Source organism: Bombina bombina, chromosome 6 (genome assembly GCF_027579735.1).
Source record: "Bombina bombina isolate aBomBom1 chromosome 6, aBomBom1.pri, whole genome shotgun sequence".
Taxonomy (NCBI): domain Eukaryota; kingdom Metazoa; phylum Chordata; class Amphibia; order Anura; family Bombinatoridae; genus Bombina; species Bombina bombina.
In genome coordinates, this window is record NC_069504.1 from 312,162,646 (window position 1) to 312,181,990 (window position 19,345).

Here is a 19,345-nt window from a genome sequence, read left to right on the forward strand (position 1 = left end):
AGCTGGTCACATGATCCCTCCTAGGCTCCGCCTACCCCAGTCATTCGACCGACGTTAAGGAGGAATATTTGCATAGGAGAAACCATATGTTACCGTGGTGACTGTAGTTAAAGAAAATAAATTATCAGACCTGATTAAAAAAACCAGGGCGGGCCGTGGACCGGACACACCGTTGGAGAAAGTAATTTATCAGGTAAACATAAATTCTGTTTTCTCCAACATAGGTGTGTCCGGTCCACGGCGTCATCCTTACTTGTGGGAACCAATACCAAAGCTTTAGGACACGGATGAAGGGAGGGAGCAAATCAGGTCACCTAAATGGAAGGCACCACGGCTTGCAAAACCTTTCTCCCAAAAATAGCCTCAGAAGAAGCAAAAGTATCAAATTTGTAAAATTTAGAAAAAGTGTGCAGTGAAGACCAAGTCGCTGCCTTACATATCTGATCAACAGAAGCCTCGTTCTTGAAGGCCCATGTGGAAGCCACAGCCCTAGTGGAGTGAGCTGTGATTCTTTCAGGAGGCTGCCGTCCGGCAGTCTCATAAGCCAATCGGATAATGCTTTTAATCCAGAAGGAGAGAGAGGTAAAAGTTGCTTTTTGACCTCTCCGTTTACCAGAATAAACAACAAACAAAGACAAAGTTTGTCTGAAATCCTTAGTAGCTGCTAAGTAAAATTTGAGAGCACGAACTACATCCAAGTTGTGCAACAAACGTTCCTTCTTTGAAACTGGATTAGGACACAAAGAAGGCACAACTATCTCCTGGTTAATGTTTTTGTTAGAAACAACTTTTGGAAGAAAACCAGGTTTAGTACGCAAAACCACCTTATCTGCATGGAACACCAGATAAGGAGAAGAACACTGCAGAGCAGATAATTCTGAAACTCTTCTAGCAGAAGAAATTGCAACCAAAAACAAAACTTTCCAAGATAATAACTTAATATCAACGGAATGTAAGGGTTCAAACGGAACCCCCTAAAGAACTGAAAGAACTAGGTTGAGACTCCAAGGAGGAGTCAAAATTTTGTAAACAGGCTTGATTCTAACCAGAGCCTGAACAAAGGCTAGAACATCTGGCACAGCTGCCAGCTTTTTGTGAAGTAACACAGACAAGGCAGAAATCTGTCCCATCAAGGAACTTGCAGATAATCCTTTTTCCAATCCTTCTCGAAGGAAGGATAGACTCTTAGGAATCTTAACCTTGTCCCAAGGGAATCCTGCAGATTCACACCAACAGATATACCAAATTATGTGGTAATTTTTCTGGTTACAGGCTTTCAGGCCTGAACAAGAGTATTAATAACAGAATCTGAGAACCCTCGCTTTGATAAGATCAAGCGTTCAATCTCCAAGCAGTCAGCTGGAGTGGGTCGAACGGACCTAGAACAAGAAGGTCTCGTCTCAAAGGTAGCTTCCATGGTGGAGCCGATGACATATTCACCAGATCTGCATACCAAGTCCTGTGTGGCCACGCAGGAGCTATCAAAATCACCGACGCCCTCTCCTGATTGATCCTGGCTACCAGCCTGGGGATGAGAGGAAACGGCGGGAACACATAAGCTAGTTTGAAGGTCCAAGGTGCTACTAGTGCATCCACTAGAGCCGCCTTGGGATCCCTGGATCTGTACCCGTAGTAAGGAACTCTGAAGTTCTGACGAGAGGCCATCAGATCCATGTCTGGAATGCCCCACGGTTGAGTGACTTGGGCAAAGATTTCCGGATGGAGTTCCCACTCCCCCGGATGCAATGTCTGACGACTCAGAAAATCCGCTTCCCAATTTTCCACTCCTGGGATGTGGATAGCAGACAGGTGGCAGGAGTGAGACTCCGCCCATAGAATGATTTAGGTCACTTCTTCCATCGCTAGGGAACTCCTTGTTCCCCCCTGATGGTTGATGTATGAACTTGGCCCTCGCTAGCTGAGGCCAAGCTTTGAGAGCATTGAATATCGCTCTCAGTTCCAGAATATTTATCGGTAGAAGAGATTCTACCCGAGACCAAAGACCCTGAGCTTTCAGGGATCCCCAGACCGCGCCCCAGCCCATCAGACTGGCGTCGGTCGTGACAATGACCCACTCTGGTCTGCGGAAGGTCATCCCTTGTGACAGGTTGTCCAGGGACAGCCACCAACGGAATGAGTCTCTGGTCCTCTGATTTACTTGTATCTTCGGAGACAAGTCTGAATAGTCCCCATTCCACTGACTGAGCATGAACAGTTGTAATGGTCTTAGATGAATGCGCACAAAAGGAACTATGTCCATTGCCGCTACCATCAAACCTATCACTTCCATGCACTGCGCTATGGAAGGAAGAGGAACGGAATGAAGTATCCGACAAGAGTCTAGAAGTTTTGCTTTTCTGGCTTCTGTCAGAAAAATCCTCATTTCTAAGGAGTCTATTATAGTTCCCAAGAAGGGAACCCTCGTTGACGGAGATAGAGAACTCTTTTCCACGTTCACTTTCCATCCGTGAGATCTGAGAAAGGCCAGGACAATGTCCGTGTGAGCCTTTACTTGAGGAAGGGACGATGCTCGAATCAGAATGTCGTCCAAGTAAGGTACTACAGCAATGCCCCTTGGTCTTAGCACCGCCAGAAGGGACCCTAGTACCTATGAGAAAATCCTAGGAGCAGTGGCTAATCCGAAAGAAAACGCCACGAACTGGAAATGCTTGTCCAGGAATTCAAACCTTAGGAACCGATGATGTTCCTTGTGGATAGGAATATGTAGATACGCATCCTTGAAATCCACCTTGGTCATGAATTGACCTTCCTGGATGGAAGGAAGGAGTGTTCGAATGGTTTCCATCTTGAACGATGGAACCTTGAGAAACTTGTTCAAGATCTTGAGATCTAAGATTGGTCTGAACGTTCCCTCTTTTTTGGGAACTATGAACAGATTGGAGTAGAACCCCATCCCTTGTTCTCCTAATGGAACAGGATGAATCACTCCCATTTTTAGCAGGTCTTCTACCCAATGTAAGAATGCCTGTCTTCTTATGTGGTCTGAAGACAACTGAGACCTGTGGAACCTCCCCCTTGGAGGAAGCCCCTTGAACTCCAGAGAATAACCTTGGGAGACTATTTCTAGCGCCCAAGGATCCAGAACATCTCTTGCCCCAGCCTGAGCGAAGAGAGAGAGTCTGCCCCCCACCAGATCCGGTCCCGGATCGGGGGGCCCGCATTTCATGCTGTCTTGGTAGCAGTGGCAGGTTTCCTGGCCTGCTTTCCTTTGTTCCAGCCTTGCATAGGTCTCCAGGCTGGATTGGCTTGAGAAGTATTACCTTCCTGCTTAGAGGACGTAGCCCTTGGGGCTGATCCGTTTCTGCGAAAGGGACGAAACTTAGGTTTATTTTTGGTCTTGAAAAGACCTATCCTGAGGAAGGGCGTGGCCCTTGCCCCCAGTGATATCAGATATAATCTCTTTCAAGTCAGGGCCAAAGAGTGTTTTCCCCTTGAAAGGAATGTCAAGCAATTTGTTCTTGGAAGACGCATCCGCTGCCCAAGATTTTAACCAAAGCGCTCTGCGCCACAATAGCAAACCCAGAATTTTTTCGCCGCTAACCTAGCCAATTGCAAGGTGGCGTCTAGGGTGAAAGAATTAGCCAATTTAAGAGCACGAATTCTGTCCATAATCTCCTCATAAGAAGAAGAATTACTAATAATCGCCTTTCCTAGCTCATCAAACTAGAAACACGCGGCTGCAGTGACAGGGACAATGCATGCAATTGGTTGTAGAAGGGAACCTTGCTGAACAAACATCTTTAGCAGACCTTCTAATTTTTTATCCATAGGATCTTGGAAAGCACAACTATCTTCTATGGGTATAGTGGCGCGCTTGTGTAGAGTAGAAACCGCCCCCTCGACCTTGGGGACTGTCTGCCATCAGTCCTTTCTGGGGTCGACTATAGGAAAACAATTTTATAAATATGGGGGGAGGTACTAAAGGTATACCGGGCCTGTCCCATTCTTTACTAACAATGTACGCCACCCGCTTGGATATAGGAAAAGCTTCGGGGGGCCCCGGGGCCTCTAAGAACTTTTCCATTTTACATAGTGGTTCTGGAATGACCAGATAATCACAATCATCCAAATTGGATAACACCTCCTTAAGCAGAGCGCGGAGATGTTCCAACTTAAATTTAAAAGTAATCACATCAGGTTCAGCTTGTTGAGAAATGTTTCCTGAATCTGAAATTTCTCCCTCAGACAAAACCTCCCTGGCCCCCTCAGACTGGTGTAGGGGCCCTTCAGAAACCATATCATCAGCGTTCTCATGCTCTACAGAATTTTCTAAAACAGAGCAGTCGCGCTTTCACTGATAAGTGGGCATATTGGCTAAAATGTTTTTGATAGAATTATCCATTACAGCCGTTAAATGTTGCATAGTAAGGAGTATTGGCGCACTAGATGTACTAGGGGCCTCCTGTATGGGCAAGACTGGTGTAGACGAAGGAGGGGATGATGCAGTACCATGCTTACTCCCCTCACTTGAGGAATCATCTTGGGCATCATTTTTACTAAAAATTTTTTTTTTTTTTTTTTTTATTTAATTTTTTTTTTTTTTTTATGACATAAAATACATATAGTTAAATGAGAAGGAACCTTGGTTTCCCCACAGTCAGAACACAATCTATCTGGTAGTTCAGACATGTTAAACAGGCATAAACTTGATAACAAAGCACAAAAAACGTTTTAAAATAAAACCGTTACTGTCACTTTAAATTTTAAACTAAACACACTTTATTACTGCAATTGCGAAAAAGTATGAAGGAATTGTTCAAAATTCACCAAAATTTCACCACAGTGTCTTAAAGCCTTAAAAGTATTGCACACCAAATTTGGAAGCTTTAACCCTTAAAATAACGGAACCGGAGCCGTTTTTATATTTAACCCCTTTACAGTCCCTGGAATCTGCTTTGCTGAGACCCAACCAAGCCCAAAGGGGAATACGATACCAAATGATGCCTTCAGAATGACTTTTCTATGTATCAGAGCTCCACACACATGCAGCTGCATGCCATGCTGTCCTCAAAAACAAGTGCGCCATACCGGCGCGAAAATGAGGCTCTGACTATGATTAGGGAAAGCCCCTAAAGAATAAGGTGTCAAAAACAGTGCCTGCCGATATAATCATATCAAAATACCCAGAATAAATGATTCCTCAAGGCTAAATATGTGTTAATAATGAATCGATTTAGCCCAGAAAAAGTCTACAGTCTTAATAAGCCCTTGTGAAGCCCTTATTTACTATCTTAATAAACATGGCTTACCGGATCCCATAGGGAAAATGACAGCTTCCAGCATTACATCGTCTTGTTAGAATGTGTCATACCTCAAGCAGTAAGAGACTGCACACTGTTCCCCCAACTGAAGTTAATTGCTCTCAACAGTCCTGTGTGGAACAGCCATGGATTTTAGTTACGGTGCTAAAATCATTTTCCTCATACAAACAGAAATCTTCATCTCTTTTCTGTTTCTGAGTAAATAGTACATACCAGCACTATTTTAAAATAACAAACTCTTGATTGAATAATAAAAACTACAGTTAAACACTAAAAAACTCTAAGCCATCTCCGTGGAGATGTTGCCTGTACAACGGCAAAGAGAATGACTGGGGTAGGCGGAGCCTAAGAGGGATCATGTGACCAGCTTTGCTGGGCTCTTTGCCATTTCCTGTTGGGGAAGAGAATATCCCACAAGTAAGGATGACGCCGTGGACCGGACACACCTATGTTGGAGAAATGAGGCTCAGTCTATAACTAGAAAGGCCCCCAGACTAAAAAAGGTGTCCAACACAGTGCCTGCCGTTTTTTAAACGTTCCCCAAGATTATAATGCCAATTATTAGCTAGAATCTGCATAATATGCCCCAATAAAGCAATCGTTTTAGCCCATAAAAATGTCTACCCTTTTTTAAGCCCTTTATTCTTTTATGTGTGACTAAGAAAATGGCTTACCGGTCCCCATGAGGGGAAATGACAGCCTTCCAGCATTACATGGTCTTGTTAGAAATATGGCTAGTCATACCTTAAGCAGAAAAGTCTGCTAACTGTTTCCCCCAACTGAAGTTACTTCATCTCAACAGTCCTGTGTGGAAACAGCAATCGATTTTAGTTACTGTCTGCTAAAATCATCTTCCTCTTACAAACAGAAATCTTCATCCTTTTCTGTTTCAGAGTAAATAGTACATACCAGCACTATTTTAAAATAACAAACACTTGATAGAAGAATAAAAACTACATTTAAACACCAAAAAAACTCTTAACCATCTCCGTGGAGATGTTGCCTGTGCAACGGCAAAGAGAATGACTGGGGTGGGCGGAGCCTAGGAGGGATCATGTGACCAGCTTTGCTGGGACTCTTTGCCATTTCCTGTTGGGGAAGAGAATATCCCACAAGTAAGGATGACGCCGTGGACCGGACACACCAATGTTGGAGAAATCTAAACATTTATAAATTGGTGCTCAGTGTATTATACAAAGGAAAAAATAATAATAATAGAACCTAAAACTTACTAATAAGCAATACTAAAATACAGTATTAAAAGGAATTTATTCTCCAGAAATAAAAATAGGGTTAAATGAGTGTAAATAAAAGGGGACGTCTCCCCAAATATAGCAATATGAACAATATGGTTCTAACAGTATATATGCATAAAAATTTAAAATATTTAATTTGTAGAAATGGCGTTCTGTATAGCCTCAAATTTAAAAATCAGCTACTCTTTCCTTATAGCAGACTTAAAGTCCAAAGTGCAGTCTAAAATACAAGTTATAATCCAGAGAGCCACACAGTTTAGAAATGTCCGTGTTTTATACCTTAGATTGTGGTATTAGGGACATTCCTTTTAATACTGAATTTTAGTATTGCTTATTAGTAAGTTTTAGGTTCTAAAACTTTTAGGTTCATTTGTATAAACTATAAGAACAATCCCTATATACAAAGGAAAGAGTATACACTTTTTAATTTCAACGGATACCTTTAGCTTTTTAGCGCACTTACTCCCACCTTTTGCAGTTTTAACTTTAACTAGAAAAGAACGAAGGATCTTTTCATATTGTAAGTTGTGTGGTATCCCTTTCTTTTTTATATCCAGTGCTCTACTTACTATCCCACATATCTAAAATCCATGTCCTTAAGAGGTATTCAGCCCTGCTATTAATACATGCTTCAATCCAGGAGGCATTCAGCAATAGTGCAGTCTCAACACTGTTGGCGAGAGACACACTATTTAACCCTTTACAATGAAAACGACAGCTGACAGTGTTAAAGGGGTTTTCGAATGCAAAAAAGACAGGCTGTAATTAATTTTACAGCATGTTATTTCTGCAGTACTGACATCAGATATCTACAACAAAAATGGTTAAAAACATTTATAAAGTCTTGTTCGTGAACTGTAAACACTGCAGTTCCAAAGCATAAATTGTACAGTAATTGGCATGAGATGTCAATACACTGCTGTTACTGACTGGCTGACCATAAGTTTCCTACCTTTTGGTTTTGTGAGAGTTAAACCCAGTTATTTAAAATTGTAAAAAATGTAATACTCTATCAAATCCTCTACTGCAATGCCTACGCATATATAAAGCATTATTCCTGCCATGCCAATAAAAAGCCTCGTATTTCTTTGACAGTGTTTTATGTATGATTTCTATTGACATTGCTGTCTATTTATGAACACACAAAAGAGCCAGACTACAACAATAAATAAGAGAATTGCTTTGTAAGAGAAAAAGATTTGGATTAGAGATTTCTGAGCCTCCCAACACATGCAAGTAGAGAAAATGTTTGGTTGAACATAAGTTTTGACTCTTTTGTCCTATTCAGTGAAACTCTAGACATTTTTTAACATACACAATCTACAGAAGCCATTAAAGGAAGGTAAACTTTTTCATAACAAATACCCTTCTTTATATCAAACGCTACAAGTTATGAGAGACTAATATGTTCAGCTGCACCCAGCGTTACTAAATGTGACCTCCCAGACACCCATAATGCCTGTGGTGTTCATCTTTCTACACAGTCTTGTTAATAAAGTTTTGTAGGCCTCTCCGACAGCAAGATGAAATTTGAGTGTTCCATTAAAGTATAAAGAACATTATAAAAAGCAATATCCAAATATATTCCGCTTTATATTTCATATGCGATTATGGTTAGTCCACAACATGCTGTAATCATGTGCAGTGCAAATGTAGGTGGGTACAAAAATGTGCTTTTCCTGCCGAGCCACCAAACATGGCACATTTGCGTGAACTTGAGCATTTTCCAAAACGTATAGAATTCAGTATTATTCCTATTGTGTTTTATAGTTACAAGCCTTTAAGAGAATCAGTTTTAAAGTAATGTTAGGTCAACCCATAACTAAAAGCACAGACATAATATTTTGGCTACGAAGTGGTACTCTGTTTAAAATTGAATTTGTTATGCACATGATTATCATTGAAGCAGAAAAAGAAAATCTTGGTTAAGATAAGTGTTTGAAGTCATGACTGCAATTAACAGCCATATTATAATAGAGCAGACATTTGGATAATGAAATTGCATAGAAGGCAAAACGTACCAAACAAGCTGACATTCTGGCATTTCGTCCAATGCTCCAGCAGTTTTTTCTCAAATACTGACTCATTGGAAACCCCCATGCTCCCACTGTCTTTTCTGAAAGAGAAATGTATATATTAAAATGGGGTTCTTCCAATTCCACAGTGTGATATACAGTGTATACAAACAGTAGTTAGGGTAGTATACAGTCTATTCAAATCTTTTCATAAACTGAGACAGGCTTGGTATGATCTGCTCCGGATTTAAACCTGCAAATGTTCCAAGATTATGTCTTTTTAAATATAACAAAGATTTCTCTTTTTCATTTTTTTTTTGTTGAAAATGCAAACAATCTATTATTAGTGCAAGTAATGTAACAAGATATAAAAAATAACAATGTTTTAATCTGTTTGGCAAAAAGCATACGGTCCACGTAGCAGAACTCTGCATTACAGCATGGAATGATAGAACGTTAACACTGTTTTTCTTTGAATCGTGTATAATATTTTGGCAAATGTTTTCCAAGTGATTTGTGTTATTTTATTTACTTGTAAATCATAAGTATGCTCAAGGTCCCAGGTCTGTTTCTTTCCAGTCTGTTAATTTCACAGAGACCAACAGCTGCAAATGTCTCAGTTGTTTCTTCAAAATGTTTAGATTTGTTTTTCTTCCAAAAATGTAATTTCATTTGGCTTAGTATCACTTGTTGCCTTAAGAGACAACAAAGCTTAAGGCTACCAAAGGGCTTACTAAAGGAACTGATGTAGAAGAATCACTTAAGCAGCAAAATGTATAACAAACATTCAGGAAAACTATTGTTTCATGCAAGATGGTTGAAAGCCTGTGTTCCTTCTTTCACAGTTCTCCTTAGTTATCAAGGGACTGCAGAGGATCTGGCCTGGAGTGTTTGTCTTGTAAAGACTACAACATCCCATAAGAGTCGTGTTTGTGAGACATTGTGACACAATCCCGGATGCTCAAACTTGATATGAAAGGGAACTGAATTTTTTTTTTATGGGAACCCATTCTAAGAAAATACAACAAATTATAGCGTAAAGGAAACATATCCGATCTATGAATAAAAGTCAGGATTATAACACTAAATGTTGTCTGAATGGGTGCAAATATCCAAGTATAAAAATCCACTTCCATCAATCTTTTCATACCAATGACCCACCATTTTTACAACTATGTGCAGCCCATGGGGTATATGTATCAAGGTCTGTCGGACCTGATCCGACAGTGCGGATCAGGGTCCGACAGACCTCCCCTGAATACGGTGAGCAATACGCTCGCCGTATTCAGCATTGCACCAGCAGCTCACAAGAGCTGCTGGTGCAACGCCGCCCCCTGCAGACTCGCGGCCAATAGGCCGCCAGCAGGGGGGTGTAAATCAACCCGATCGTACGCGATCGGGTTGATTTCCGGCGATGCGTGTCCGCCCTGCTCAGAGCAGGCGGACAGGTTATGGAGCAGCGGTCTTTGTGACTTGATACATATGCCCCCATGTGTACAACAAGCAACTCTCTCTTGCCACACTTTCCCATTGATGCCAAAACACGTCAGATTGCCTGGGGAGATGTGTGACTCAAATTTCTTTTATACTTTGCTCATTTATCAATATGCTGCTGTTTTTAGATTCTAATAAAATGTATGTTTTATATAAGGATGGAGCCGGTGTTCTATCAGAATCTAATACCTCTGAGTGTGCATGTTCTGTATTACGTCATCGCATTCTACATATGTTAAAAAAGAATGTGTGGAATGTGATTATGTAAATCAGCAGCATGCGCAACTGAGAGGTAGAAGATTCTGACAAGGAAGTTGTCCTGTTGGATTTTGCTGTGGCGTCTAAATATGCCCATGCCCTGTTGAAATTGAATGTCACAATACTAATAAAACAAATAAAAATTACATATAACAATTATGATGCCAAGCAATTATTTAGTCACTCTAAAGAATACATACTCTGAGAAATAACTACCTTTGGAAGGAAACAAAGGAAAGGCCCTAAATAATGGATTTTAAACCTGATGAAAAACAAAGTAAATCACCAGGTTCTGACCTTCTTCTGACAAGGTCACAAACAAAACCATTGACTACTTTGAAGGTAGATGTTGTACTGATATTGATCCTATGAAGGAAAATTGATATCTGGAAACAGAGCATGAATGATTTAAAGCAACAAGAATGTCAAAATTAAACTTTCACGGTTTGCGAAGAGCATGCAATTTTAAAAGGCTTTTTATAATTTAATTCAGGTATCTAATTTACTTTGTTCTCTTGGTATTCTTTGTTAAAAAGGATACTTAGATATGCTCAGGAGCTGCAATGCACTACTGGGAGCTAGCTAGTAAATGGTGGCTAAACACATGCATTGTGTTGTCTCACAGATATGTTCATCTAGGTCTGAGTAGTGCATTGCAGCTCTGGATCCTTGCTTTGTGTTTAACCACTCTGTAATAGGCTATAGCCATAGTTATATGTAAGCAACAGTGCAATAATAAAATGCACGCATTAAATGCCCACATTAGGGTATCCCTTTAAAGTATTTTTTTTTTCTTCAAAAGTAACCAACTATATTCCACTTCTACAAAAAAAAAAAAAAATATTGTGCTATTATTAACAGTGAAATCTGTAAAGAATTTACTTTGGCAATGCAAACTGAATACAAATAAAGAGATATTTTAAAATATTTTTTGTGTGTGTGCAACGGACACCATTTGATTTAATGATGTGCTTCATATTTACTGTAACAAATCCCTTTGTTATTTCAGCACTGCTGAGTCAATGTGAAATAAACCAATACAGATTCCAACATTTGAGATATTACAAATACTTTGCAAGTGTATTTTATGACAGAGGTATAAAACTGTTACTTTAGACGTTCGCTTTGGAAACATGAGGCTACAATTTAAACCACTTTGGGACAGGGTGTTGTTACAAAACATAAAAACAATTTGTAAATCATTACACCTATCTCTTGAAACACAAACATTTTTTTCCCCCCAATGATGTAAAACAGATGTAAAGATAATATTAAGGGTTCGCAAGAGGTAAGAGGCAATGAATTATTCTCAGAATCTTGAGATTTTTATCTGGCACACATTTTTTTAAAGCATGTTTAGTTTAAAAGCTGCACCTGTTGTGTCATTAAAAAATGATGACAAAGACAGCTAGAGGTATTTGTAAAAAAAAAAAAAAAAAAAGGATACTATTGGTCCAAAAAGTGTCAAGTAACCCAGAATAAGGTATATGTGGTCAGTAAACTCCAATAGATTATAAGTGCAGTATAGATATGTATCCCACACACTATATTAAAGGGACATTAAAGGAAAAATTAAAGGGATATGAAATCCAAAAAATGTATTTTGCGATTCAGACAGAACATACAATTTTAAAAAATATTTCATTTCACTTCCATTATCAAATTTGCTTAGTTCCCATGATATTCTTTGTTAAAGAGACACCTAGGTAGGTTTCTGAGAGCACTACATGACAGGGAAATAGTGCTGCCATCTAGTGCTCTTGCAAATGAATAACATTCTTATAAAACTGCTGCCATATAGTGTTCCAGAAATGGGCAAGCTTCTAACTTACATCCTTGCTGTTCAACAAAAGATATTAAGAGATTAAAGAAAAAATGATAATAGAAGTACATTAGAAAGTTGTTTAAAATTGCATGCTCTATCGGAATCATGAAAGAAACATTTTGGGTTTTATATCCCTTTAAACATATTGACTGGATAGAACATGTGATTTTAAACAACTTTCCATTTTAATTCTATACATTTTACATAGGTCTAATGGTATCCTTTATTATAGAGTAATCCTAGGTGAGCTCAGGAGTGTGCACATGTATCTATAGCCATCTGGCAGCAGTGCTTGCAACATTTTTATAGCAATATTATATATAAAACTGTTAAAAAGACAAATGCACGCTCCTGAGCTTCTATCAGCCTATCTAGCTTTACTCTTTACAAAGGATATCAAGAGAACAAAGCAAATCTGGTATTGACAGTAATACCAAGTCCCAAGCTCTATCTGAATAATAAATAAAAATATCTAATATTTACAAATGATTGAGTTTAATATATTTATATTTGTTAAAAAATATGCATTGTTTTGCAGGCTCTGGACATACCCATTGAAAAGTCTGTTACATGTTATTTATCTTGTTTTCTTTTCTTGTGGTGAATTAGGGACATATATAAACAAGTTCTTGCATATTGTAAGTATTACATTATCTTACATAGTGTCTATAAAAGCCCTAAGTGTCTGATGTCCAGTATAGATACAATAATAAAAGAAAAAACTGTGTATATTTCCAATAGAAGCAGTTGAAATTATTAAAACCAAATATTAATTAATAACCAGTATGCAGTATCTTATCACGTGCAGCCAATATGTATTTATGTAAGTAAGGGAAATAGCCTTCAGATAGAGATTCCTTCCCATACAAAGAGCTGGTCATTTCCCTTTATCTAAACTCCTAATGTTCCATGATCCACCATATAAATATAAATATTATTTTTGAAGGTTAATAGTATTGATGTTTTTGAGGACAAAGTCTAAAAATTAAAAATATATTTCCTCCGTTTTGCCATAAATGTACTAATTCTAATTGTAACATACATGGTATCATAATCTGCTGGATAAAAAACACTGCATTATTTAGATTTTAATGGAGCAATAGGGGCAGCTTTAAATATATATACTGTTATAGTGAAAATGCACTTCCTTGCTAATAAAAATCACTATAGTGATGCATTTGTCATGGTGGGATTCATCAGATAAATATGTTTAACAAGATTGAGGTGTATTGTGGTATTTGCTACTTTAGATAACCAATGGGATATTTACCCCAGAACAATCTAATTTTCAGGCAATACTACACATAATGGGAGCAATTTGGAGTTTTGGTTTGCTTTTACCACATACATTATTAAAATCCCATCTCCATTTACTATGTCTATTCCGAGTAAGGTAGTATTGATAAATAATTAGTATCTGCAATTCCCCAACCTCTGATGACAGTGTAGCAGGCCAAATCACTGCCAAACTGTCCTTAACTAAATAACATTTCATAAATTCTACCACAGACCCTTAGAATATCTATGAATATCTGTGAAGCCAAAAGGCCCTTTCAATAGTATTCAATAGTGCCTTATAAATTGGGGAAATTACAAAGCAGTTGTGAAATAATATACAGACATTTCTAAGTGAAAATGTTTTGCAGAACGCTGGTGTGTGATGTAGTACATGAGAAATGTAAAGTATGCATATAAGTGATTGTAAGATTACTTGGGTGTTTATGACATAGCACATTAAAAGGCATGAGACCGTGACTAGCAGCTTTCCCAATATTGTCTATCCTCCAACTGCACCAGAGCTTAGACTGAAAATATAAGGCAGACAGCAGAAGATATTTAGAAATATCTATGGTCTACCTTTACTTTGTTGTGTGTCTCCAAGTTATCAACGTATCAGCTACATTTAAGGGGTGCATTAATAAATCAAGCGGTAGGTCAGCAAAAGTTGTATGTGTCATAAAACTATAAAACCGTGTATTGAGAACACATTAAAGGGGAGAACATTTTACAGTGCATTATCACTTATATTGTGGGTTTCCCTCATTCTGAGAACTGCAAGAGCATACTCCTAACTTCTCAAGCCTAACCTTGCTATATTCTCCATAGTGATCAATGTAGGAACTCAAGCTTATCTGTCTCTATTTATTTTCGGGAGATGGGATAATAGGTACTTAGGTAGGCTCATATGTCAATTTCTAAGCCCTTGAAGGTCGCCTTTTATATTAGTGCATTTTGACAGTTTTTCACTGCTAGACAGTGCTAGTCAATGTGTGCCATAAAGATAACTTTGTGCTCAATCTTGTGGACTTATTTGTGCGTCAGCACTGAGTGACTAAAAATTTAAGTCTGTCAATAAAACTGAAATAAGGGGCAGTCTACGGAGACTTAGATACAAGGTAATCATAGAGGTAAAAAGTAAATTACTATAACCATGTTGGTTATGAAAAACTGGGGGATGGGTAATAAAGGGATTATCTATCTTTTTAAACAGTAAAAATTTCTAGAGTAGACTGTCCCTTTAACATATTACAGTATGTGGAGGAAAAAAATGAGCCATGAAGCCAAAGCCAAATAATAAGAAATATACAAACAGATCTGTAGAAGGATGCATCTGAAGTGTAGCTGGATCTGCCACCTGTGGGTACAGCTGGACTGAAGTGCACATAATGCAGTGGTTAACAAATGTTTTACCCTCAAAATAGCTTCAGCTTGCTCATCCAAGTACATGTCGAAAATATTTGGACACAACTGATGCGCATCCTCTGCTCATTGTCATGCTCCTTATATACCAAGAGGTCCACCCACAGGTTGGATTCTTCCACAGTGAAGTCTTCATGATGAGACCTAGAGTAGGTCGCAAGCAGCCAATACAGAGCTTTGGGGATGTCTAGACCTGTACATTAGTGATCGCTCCGTACTGAACGGTATTTATTCTTCTGAGCACCTTGCAGCCAACAATTACATAAAACTGAAGCATAAAAGGAAGCATTCTATAACACATATAACTGTATTGTTGTATATAAAAGTGACCACTTCTTCACTTGTAGTAAAGACTGGCTTTTATAAAATGTCCCCTACATTACATCTAGACTTTCCTTAGACAGAACCACTGAACCTGCCAGCAAGCTGATATTTATGGTCTTTTTCTATGCTTTGTAAAGTGTCTTGTTTCTGTGACTTTTAAAGAATAAAGTTTGGAGAAATAAAAATTAGCTTTAAAATTTAGTAACTTCTTTTTTTAAGTCTCAAACTTTTACATTATAAGAAAAATACAAGCTGTTAATTTCTAAAGTATGAAACACCAGAGCAAATGCAGTAAAACGCAGGACGAGATTTTAAAGAAATTAGAATCAGATTTGTTGTAAAACTTGTGTCTGTGAAATGTACCATATGAGAGCATCAGAAAAAATATTAAACAACGCATTAATGTAAAGAGACACAGTGGAGAAATGTTGAGCACAGCTTGTAATGTGACACTGATAGATTTAATGCATTTGCTTTGGTCAAGGACAGCTTCCAATTCTGTATATTTCATTCATTTTGACTAGATATCTCAGCCTTTGTAGTTTACTGGAAATCAGGTTTTTAAGATGCATATAACTCCATAAGTTGTCCTTCAATACGACAGATAGTTATACAAACTCATTTTAACAAACTAATTTAAACTACTGTTGTAGAAGTTTAGTTGGATGCATTATGATTTAAATAAAAATCTTTTTCGACCTTAAAATAAAATGTAAAAATGTATTTATGTTATAAAGATATGCTCTACTAAAAAAAAAACTGTCTGTTTTTTAGTTTTTAAAATATTGTTTTCCTCAGTGGGGTTGATATGAGTCCTAAAGCAGGGGGGTGTCAGAACAGGCGGCCCGCGGGCCTCATGCGACCCTCGACCTAATATTGTGTGGCCCACGCCACCTTCCATGAGAAAAATAAGAATTATAAATATGTTTATTACTTTAAAGAGCGAGTGCGCTTAACTGTGAGTGATGCACATACTTTAAAAGCCCTCAGTCTATAACAGGAACGTTATGAAAAATAAAAAGGCAAACACAAATAAGTGCATAATGATTTATGTTGACACATGCAGGCACTGTCTTTATATTTTTTCATTACTATGGCAGCACTGAATTCACGCATCATTTCTGTCCATTGCGTTAATATAGATTTTTTTCTTTAACTAAAATCACATACTTTATATTTGATATATATTTTATATGTATTTATTTATATTATATACAACAGGTATATGTATTCACTATATAAACAGTGGGTAGCTATGCCTGCCGACAGCATTGCGATCCACCATTTAATGCAGAGGAAATATTATACTATGCGCATGCGTATGCTAAACTGTGAGTGTGCCCGGGAACAGGGCTGCTATAGAAAAAAATAGTACAGACTTTGTGGGAGAGCAATCCGAGTGGAGCGTGTGTGTCAACTTCTTAAAAGCATAAGAGCACGTTTCAACAAACCAGAATAAGTTAATTAGGAGTGACAGAACACAATCTTTTGAAATGTATACAGTTCTAGCAAATGCCACTGCTTTGTTTAGCAATGACAAGATATGTAGGTAGTGTGCGGCCCACGTGAGTTGTACTTGTATGGAAAATGGTCCGCAACTCAAATGAGTTTGACACCCCTGGTCTAAAGTGAGTCCTCTTGCTATACAATGCATCCCACCAACAATCAAAATCAAGGCACACAAAGCTGTTACTGTAGCCCTGTAGAGACGTGTTCAAACATAACAATGGAACCCTTTTTTGTGTGTTTTGGTGCTCAAGGCTGGGGGTACTTGTAAGAAAAAGGGTCAATTTTTTTGTATGTAAGAAATGCGTTTAAAGTTAAAAACAGAATTTATGTTTACCTGATAAATTACTTTCTCCAACGGTGTGTCCGGTCCACGGCGTCATCCTTACTTGTGGGATATTCTCTTCCCAACAGGAAATGGCAAAGAGCCCAGCAAAGCTGGTCACATGATCCCTCCTAGGCTCCGCCTACCCCAGTCATTCGACCGACGTTAAGGAGGAATATTTGCATAGGAGAAACCATATGATACCGTGGTGACTGTAGTTAAAGAAAATAAATTATCAGACCTGATTAAAAAACCAGGGCGGGCCGTGGACCGGACACACCGTTGGAGAAAGTAATTTATCAGGTAAACATAAATTCTGTTTTCTCCAACATAGGTGTGTCCGGCCCACGGCGTCATCCTTACTTGTGGGAACCAATACCAAAGCTTTAGGACACGGATGAAGGGAGGGAGCAAATCAGGTCACCTAAATGGAAGGCACCACGGCTTGCAAAACCTTTCTCCCAAAAATAGCCTCAGAAGAAGCAAAAGTATCAAACTTGTAAAATTTGGTAAAAGTGTGCAGTGAAGACCAAGTCGCTGCCCTACATATCTGATCAACAGAAGCCTCGTTCTTGAAGGCCCATGTGGAAGCCACAGCCCTAGTGGAATGAGCTGTGATTCTTTCAGGAGGCTGCCGTCCGGCAGTCACATAAGCCAATCTGATGATGCTTTTAATCCAAAAAGAGAGAGAGGTAGAAGTTGCTTTTTGACCTCTCCTTTTACCAGAATAAACAACAAACAAGGAAGATGTTTGTCTAAAATCCTTTGTAGCATCTAAATAGAATTTTAGAGCGCGAACAACATCCAAATTGTGCAACAAACGTTCCTTCTTCGAAACTGGTTTCGGACACAAAGAAGGTACGACTATCTCCTGGTTAATGTTTTTGTTAGAAACAACTTTTGGAAGAAAACCAGGTTTAGTACGTAAAACCACCTTATCTGCATGGAACACCAGATAAGGAGGAGAACACTGCAGAGCAGATAATTCTGAAACTCTTCTAGCAGAAGAAATTGCAACCAAAAACAAAACTTTCCAAGATAATAACTTAATATCAACGGAATGTAAGGGTTCAAACGGAACCCCCTGAAGAACTGAAAGAACTAAGTTGAGACTCCAAGGAGGAGTCAAAGGTTTGTAAACAGGCTTGATTCTAACCAGAGCCTGAACAAAGGCTTGAACATCTGGCACAGCTGCCAGCTTTTTGTGAAGTAACACAGACAAGGCAGAAATCTGTCCCTTCAAGGAACTTGCAGATAATCCTTTCTCCAATCCTTCTTGAAGAAAGGATAGAATCTTAGGAATCTTTACCTTGTCCCAAGGGAATCCTTTAGATTCACACCAACAGATATATTTTTTCCATATTTTGTGGTAAATTTTTCTAGTTACAGGCTTTCTGGCCTGAACAAGAGTATCAATAACAGAATCTGAGAACCCTCGTTTTGATAAGATCAAGCGTTCAATCTCCAAGCAGTCAGCTGGAGTGAGATCAGATTCGGATGTTCGAACGGACCTTGAACAAGAAGGTCTCGTCTCAAAGGTAGCTTCCATGGTGGAGCCGATGACATATTCACCAGATCTGCATACCAAGTCCTGCGTGGCCACGCAGGAGCTATCAAGATCACCGACGCCCTCTCTTGATTGATCCTGGCTACCAGCCTGGGGATGAGAGGAAACGGCGGGAATACATAAGCTAGTTTGAAGGTCCAAGGTGCTACTAGTGCATCTACTAGAGTCGCCTTGGGATCCCTGGATCTGGACCCGTAGCAAGGAACCTTGAAGTTCTGACGAGAGGCCATCAGATCCATGTCTGGAATGCCCCACAGTTGAGTAATTTGGGCAAAGATTTCCGGATGGATTTCCCACTCCCCCGGATGTAATGTCTGACGACTCAGAAAATCCGCTACCCAATTTTCCACTCCTGGGATGTGGATTGCAGATAGGTGGCAGGAGAGAGTCTCCGCCCATTGAATGATTTTGGTCACTTCTTCCATCGCCAGGGAACTCCTTGTTCCCCCCTGATGGTTGATGTACGCAACAGTCGTCATGTTGTCTGATTGAAACCGTATGAACTTGGCCTTTGCTAGCTGAGGCCAAGCCTTGAGAGCATTGAATATCGCTCTCAGTTCCAGAATATTTATCGGTAGAAGAGATTCTTCCCGAGACCAAAGACCCTGAGCTTTCAGGGGTCCCCAGACCGCGCCCCAGCCCATCAGACTGGCGTCGGTCGTGACAATGACCCACTCTGGTCTGCGGAAGGTCATTCCTTGTGACAGGTTGTCCAGGGACAGCCACCAACGGAGTGAGTCTCTGGTCCTCTGATTTACTTGTATCTTCGGAGACAAGTCTGTATAGTCCCCAT

At 39.1% G+C, this 19,345-nt stretch overlaps 1 protein-coding gene across 1 annotated transcript in view; it reads right to left on the minus strand.

The window, feature by feature from the left end:
• The window catches only part of METTL25 (methyltransferase like 25), a gene marked incomplete in the record, with an annotated part of 826,773 nt that overhangs the window by 241,416 nt on the left and 566,012 nt on the right, over positions 1-19,345 (minus strand). Inside the window, 1 exon segment of the mRNA XM_053716932.1 lies at positions 8,560-8,654. Coding sequence (XP_053572907.1) covers positions 8,560-8,654 — 95 coding nt within the window.